General features: G+C 30.2%; 1 protein-coding gene across 4 annotated transcripts; it reads right to left on the bottom strand.

Moving 5' to 3' along the window:
- Positions 1 to 763: 763 nt before the first annotated feature.
- Positions 764 to 3917, bottom strand: LOC112030114 (uncharacterized). 4 transcript variants are annotated; one of them, XR_002884825.2, is made up of 7 exons: positions 3767 to 3917; positions 2402 to 2474; positions 2054 to 2292; positions 1761 to 1967; positions 1537 to 1628; positions 1359 to 1460; positions 764 to 1236 (listed from the first exon to the last, which is right to left on the bottom strand). XR_002884825.2 is itself a non-coding variant. In XM_065767297.1 (7 exons), exons 3-6 carry the CDS (start codon positions 2072 to 2074, stop codon positions 1412 to 1414), a joined length of 369 nt encoding a protein of 122 aa, XP_065623369.1. In that variant the 5' UTR covers positions 2075 to 2292; positions 2402 to 2474; positions 3767 to 3917; the 3' UTR covers positions 764 to 1236; positions 1397 to 1411. The 4 variants fall into 4 exon arrangements, 3 of the variants coding, with proteins under 3 accessions (XP_065623369.1, XP_023918566.1, XP_023918565.1); XM_065767297.1 differs by having other exon boundaries at positions 1397 to 1460; XM_024062798.2 differs by lacking the exon at positions 1537 to 1628 and having other exon boundaries at positions 1397 to 1460.
- Between the last annotated feature and the right edge of the window lie 2033 nt (positions 3918 to 5950).

The raw sequence follows: 5950 nt of genomic DNA on the forward strand, positions 1-5950 counted from the left end.
CTAAAGTTTAAAACTATGGATAATTTGTTCTTAATTGAAGTAGTGTTTTATGGTAAGAATGTGCTTGTTGAGGTAATGTTTTAATGATAAATAGAGATTTTGTGTGAATGTGTGTGTATGTGTGGGTATATACATATATTAAATATATAAAATAGCGATAAACCCGAAACGGTACACCGGTATTGACCGGTATCCGAAATATATCATACCGGTGGCCAAACCGGTACGGCCTCCGGTACGGTATTGACTTCCTTGCTTAAAATAATTGTGAACTTTTGCCATGCAAAAATCCCTTTCAAAAACCTCTCAACTCCACTTCTCATATATACAAAATACTTTTTCCTTGCAAACTAAGGCGCAAAACGGCAAAAGTGAAAGTTTTGTGCATTAAGTATGACTATAAAGCCTCAAACTTAAGATAACTTATTTTTCCTAAACTATTATATCAAAGGAACGGTATAGATCCATAAACCAGACACATTCAGTTAGCAGTACAATTAAGTAAATAAAATAAATAAATGAAATGCCAACTATCATTTCCTAATTGATTTTCCAAACCGATAACTTCCACCACTGAAAATTTAGGCACCAGTTTTTGAAAAGTTAAAAGATATAACTTAATTGAAGCATACCAACAAAAAACAAAAACAGTAAATGATAGTGATAAAAAATGGAGATTATGTTTGGCAAACAAAATGGAGAGACCTGGGAAACCATCAAAGGAATAAGAAATAACTACTAATAAGGAAAAACAATACCCAAGTTCAATATCATATACATAATTTCAATTCCAATCTATTGTCTCAAATACTAATAAAGTAATAACAAAGTCTTCATAAAGTAATAACAAAGTCTCAAATACTAATAAACTAATCACCTTATAGACTAGCTACCAAACCTTACCATCAGTACAGCTAGTTGCTGACATTGTTCCTCTACCTGACTTTGTAACTGTGCCACTTGTTTCTGTGTTTCAACAAGTTTTTGATCCAACTCACCCTGTTTTTGCTCCGCATCAAACAGTTTCAACATCGCATTGGACAAATCTTGCTTGTAGGTTTCCAACTCCATATTCATGCTTGTCTCATATCGCAAATGAGAAGAAGGGGTTGGGGTCGGAATCACAAATTTCCCCATCCCTCTTACAAAGCCTCACCTTGTCCCTAGCACTTCTGCAAAAATTTCCTCCTCAGTGCTTTGGTTCTCTTCATCAGCTACTTTTTCTTTCATTAGATTCTACACAAGTGACATAAAATTTTACTAAATAATTTATGCAATTAATTCAAGATTGACTCTATAAATTATCTATATGAAATCAAACTTTCATATAAATGAAATCAAATTGGAATATTAATTACGTAATTTTCTTCACTGATAGTAGTCACAAAAGAACCACCTTTCTTTGTGCGGGTCATCTTATAAAAATCCACTTTTCCAATCTCTTTACCACCTTGTTTTTTCTACACATAATAAAGATAATATTAACATGTATACACTAGCATTATTATAAATAATAAAGAATTAAATTGTTGCAACCTCTTCATAAAAAAAAAAATAAATGATTTGGATCCACAAGTGCGACCAGTTTCGTTCTTTCCTTTGTTCACCTTATTCTGGTCTGACTTCCTCTAACAAGTATTAGATAAAAAAGAAAAAAGATAACAATTAAAACAAAGATAATTAACAATCATAACAAAAAATATATCAAAATATACTTGTGTTGAAAATTATTGGCATTTTTCAGTATTAACAAGATTTACCTTCCATGTGGTTGTTTCATATAGATCACATAAAGCATCCCATTTGTCTTGTGTCAAATCTAGTGGAACATTGGACCTCACTTCCTCCTTACTAAATTTCAAGTACTCCTTGAAATAGTTACTCCGAACATTATCATAGGTAGTTGACAATGAAATCTCCATACACTTCTTATCCTTAATGCGTTTTGGGTCCAACGTGAAATCAGCCTAAAACATAATAATTAAAAAAACAATTATCATTCATTTTTTTTACACAAATTTTAAATACCATAGCCTTTGTAGTAACAACTTACAACCAAACGATTCTTCAACATTTGTCGGTGTTCTTGTGGGGCCTTAGACCAAGATTGATAGCTAAGGTTCGCAAGTTCACGAATGATGAAGCCCAACCTTCTTGTAAACACAGTAGCATTTTCGTTCACAGGCCCTTGGGCCCCTGGAGGGGTGGTTATCGGAACGAGTCCATTTTCCCTCAGTTTTTAAAACTTGGTGCATAGATTTCTACCTCTTTTCTGTTTGTTGGGCATAGTAACTATTAGGAAAAATAAGATAGCATAGTTAGTAACATTTTGGCAAAGTAACTTTTTCAAAGTCTATACAATAACAAAGATAACTACGTGAAAGATTAAACTTTCACTCACCAGATGCATTAAGGACAACCATCTCATGCGGTGGTCCATCAAGTGGAGACATTCTTCTTAGGAGGGCCAAAAACTAATACATATTGACAGAGAGAGAGGAAGACAACAAATAATATAATTGACAAAGAAAAATAATCATTGTAAAGAAAATAAAGTAAAATAATTTAAAGCAAATGAAAAACCATTAACACAAACGAATATCACTTATCTAAAAACAAATCATTCATAGTGAACTTAAAGCAAAAGAAGTTAAATGGATACACAAAGAGATTGTTAATTAAATAAAAAAAAGGAAATATAAAAAATGGGGGAAAAAAAAACTAGAGACATTCTAATCAATTCATTATTTCTATGAAAGTTTGGAACAATACACTAAAAGACTTTGGCCCTAAATCTTGAAATTTCAAAACAAGTTTAGAACTGGTTTTAGCTACATGATTGACAAGCATCCAAATCTAGGAACATAGTATACCGTATGCCAATCAAACAGTTGACAAATGGGATGAGGGAAACAAGAGTCCCTTGGATGGGGTCCAATTATTTGCTTGATATTGTTAGTATAGTTAAGAGTAAAAATTCCCTGTGGGACCATCAAGCACATACAAAACTACCAGTAAAGTCTGGTCCCTTAGTCCAATCAATTTTTTAATTAATGCATTCTTATATGTATTTATGCAATGCAAAAGAACATCTATCATTTTTAGTAAAATTTCTTGAATCTAACAATTTTAGCAATTTGTGGCTATTACAATTTCCAAGAACCCATAATAAAGAGTGCTCTTAGTAATATACCACATGTTTCTTTGAGTATAGTTGCTATATACATCTCCAACATGTAACATGGCCAAATAACAATGATAAGAGACATGAATATTAGTATTACAGGGTGATTAGCAAAACAAAACTACAGTCAATTAATGTCGATTAAGAGACATGAATATAATAGGTTGTTAATGAATGTGATGGGAACTTTATGAACGTAAATTTAAAAATAAAAATAAAAATAAAATCTTTTAGAAAGAAAGAGGTTCCTCAAAAATTTAAAACTTGCAACTGTCACTCTGTCAAAAAGACAATCTTTTTTTTTTTTTTTTGAGTATCTTATTATTATTTTTTTAATCAAGGATGAATCCCTAAATTTTCAATTAAATTAATTGGTAGGGAAAATTGAAGTTGAATTTGAAGCGGCTTGCTGAAATTTTTGAAGCAGTATCATTAGTCAATGAAGCCAGAACTTATGAAATATATTAACAACCAAGAATAAAATTAGAATCTACCACTAACAACCAAGAATAAAAGAAGGCAAACTAAAGCAAGAAAGATTAGGGTTAAAGAAACAGAGATTTTGAAGTTAAAATGCCAAACCTGGAGGTTAAAATGCCGATTGCAAAGAAGGGGTTCAAAGGTCCAAAGCCGACTACAAGGAAGACTTCAGATTACCATTTTTTCTCTTAAAACGAAAATATCTCAGTTATCAAAGAGACAGAATTATACAAATTTGTGAAATTGTACATTGAACCAAGGAAAGTTGAGGTTTGAGTACAATTAAAGTCATTGAATGACTTTTACACTACCATAGAGTGTGATTTTTTTTTTTTTTATACTAAAATCCAAGTAAAAAAATTGATAGAGTTTGATTTTTCAGCTTCGGTATAACAAAGAAATTGAATGACTTTTACACTACCATAGAAAAAAACAAATTGTTAAGAAAATCCAACAATTTTTTTTTTTCATTATTTAATAATAAAAGTTTGGGTTTTAATTAATACATTATTTATTAAAGACATATTTATTAATTTAATAACAAACACTAAGAACAAAGCCAAAAGTAAAGAAAAAAGAAAATACTTGAACAATGGCAGTGGATCTACAGGTTTAGCGGGTATGTGAGAAAGAATGAGAGAGATGATGAGTGATATATAATTGGCGGTAATGACTGAGAAAGACATGGGGATCATGCTCATCACGGGACTTCAAAATCCGTTATATTAGGTGTTTTTTTTATTCCCATTTTCCCTGACCCATTTTCCCTCCAAATACAAACAATCCTGACCCATTTTCCATTCAAATACAAACAATCCTTTCTCTCAAACATCTCTAAACTGCATTCAAAAGCAAAAAATAAAAAATAAAGACAGAAGCACATACAAAAAAAAGAATTTGATACCCATTTTCCGAAATACCAAAAAAAGAATTTTGATACCCATTTTCCCTTCGAATATAATTTTTGGCCCATCCCTAACCCATTTTCCCTCCAAATACAAACAATCCTTTCTCTCAAATATTTCTAAACTGCAGTCAAAAGCAAAAAAAAAAAATAATAATAAATAAATAAAAATAAAAATGACAGAAGCCATCTAGGATGCGTTGAGGAGGAAGATGAGAAGAGATTATGTGCAAATCTGCCTCTTGCCATCGCTGTTTGCATGGCTCTAAGTGGTAAAAATAAAAAGAAGATAAAAAGAGAAGAGCTTTACAGACTTAAGCAGCAAAATGAAGAAGAAGATAGGTAGAGAATATAAACTATAATGCTTGAATCTTGAGATTTGCAGACTTGGGGAGCAAAGATGAGACGTGGGAACTTAAAAAATAACTTTAGAATATAAACTATAATGCTTCCCAACTGTATTACTAGCCTATAGCTACTATTACTAGCCTATATAGCTAATATTTTTTTCTTTTACATAAAAAGTCAGAACTGAAAATTGGATGAAATGAACATCATGTTAACATTGACTTAGATAAAGTTGATTAGGCAAAATGATGAAAATTTTTATTATTTTTGCTCATATATCATGTATTATCACTTCTGATTTTAATTAATTTGAATATGTATGTTATAAATATATTTAATTTGATTTATTTACTTACTTTTGGTAAATATTATTACATAATTGATGATTGAATTAGTTATTAGTTGAATATATTATGAATTTATAATGAATATACTTTTCATATATTTATAATGAATTTGTTATTTTGGTAAATATTGACTAATACCTTTCTTATGACACATGATACAAAAAAAATAAAAAATTGATTCACGATACAATTCACATTTTGATAACTTTGAGAATTAGTCAGTATTTTGAGTGGAATCAGAACTTTCTCAATTTTTATTATTTTATCGATTTCAAGTTTCAAATGGGTAACATTATGATTTGAGAGTATTTTGAAGCAACAAGCCCTCGTTGTCTCATTTTTTTCTTCTTTTTTTCTTTTTTTTTTAACGGATTTGAAAGTTTTAAGTTACTTTGGAGGTTTCAAGTTTATTTTGGTCATTATATAAGTTTGGGGGTATTTTGGTCATTTTGACGAGGTTAGTGGTATTTTAATCATTTCAAATATTTTAAAGGAATTTTATGTCATTTTAAATATTTTAAGAGGTATTTGGAGGATTTGATAAAAAAAAAAAAATCAAATTATATCAAAATTGTTTTAGCCACATATTAGTGACGACAATCTTTGTCTTCATTAAAAGATCCCTTATAGTGACGACCTAATTCGTTGCTAATATATAATCTGCTTCCCTCCAATAATTCCCACCAT

Source organism: Quercus suber, unplaced genomic scaffold (genome assembly GCF_002906115.3).
Source record: "Quercus suber isolate HL8 unplaced genomic scaffold, Cork oak 2.0 scaffold_790, whole genome shotgun sequence".
NCBI classification, from domain to species: Eukaryota; Viridiplantae; Streptophyta; class Magnoliopsida; order Fagales; family Fagaceae; genus Quercus; species Quercus suber.

Coding starts and splice junctions, on each gene's coding strand:
- LOC112030114 (XM_024062797.2), bottom strand. CDS start 2,074: ATGTTGAAGAATCGTTTGGTT. Junction 1,968..2,053: donor TGTTGAAGAATCGTTTGGTT/GTAAGTTGTTAC, acceptor ATTATGTTTTAG/GCTGATTTCACGTTGGACCC. Junction 1,461..1,760: donor ATGAAACAACCACATGGAAG/GTAAATCTTGTT, acceptor TATTATGTGTAG/AAAAAACAAGGTGGTAAAGA.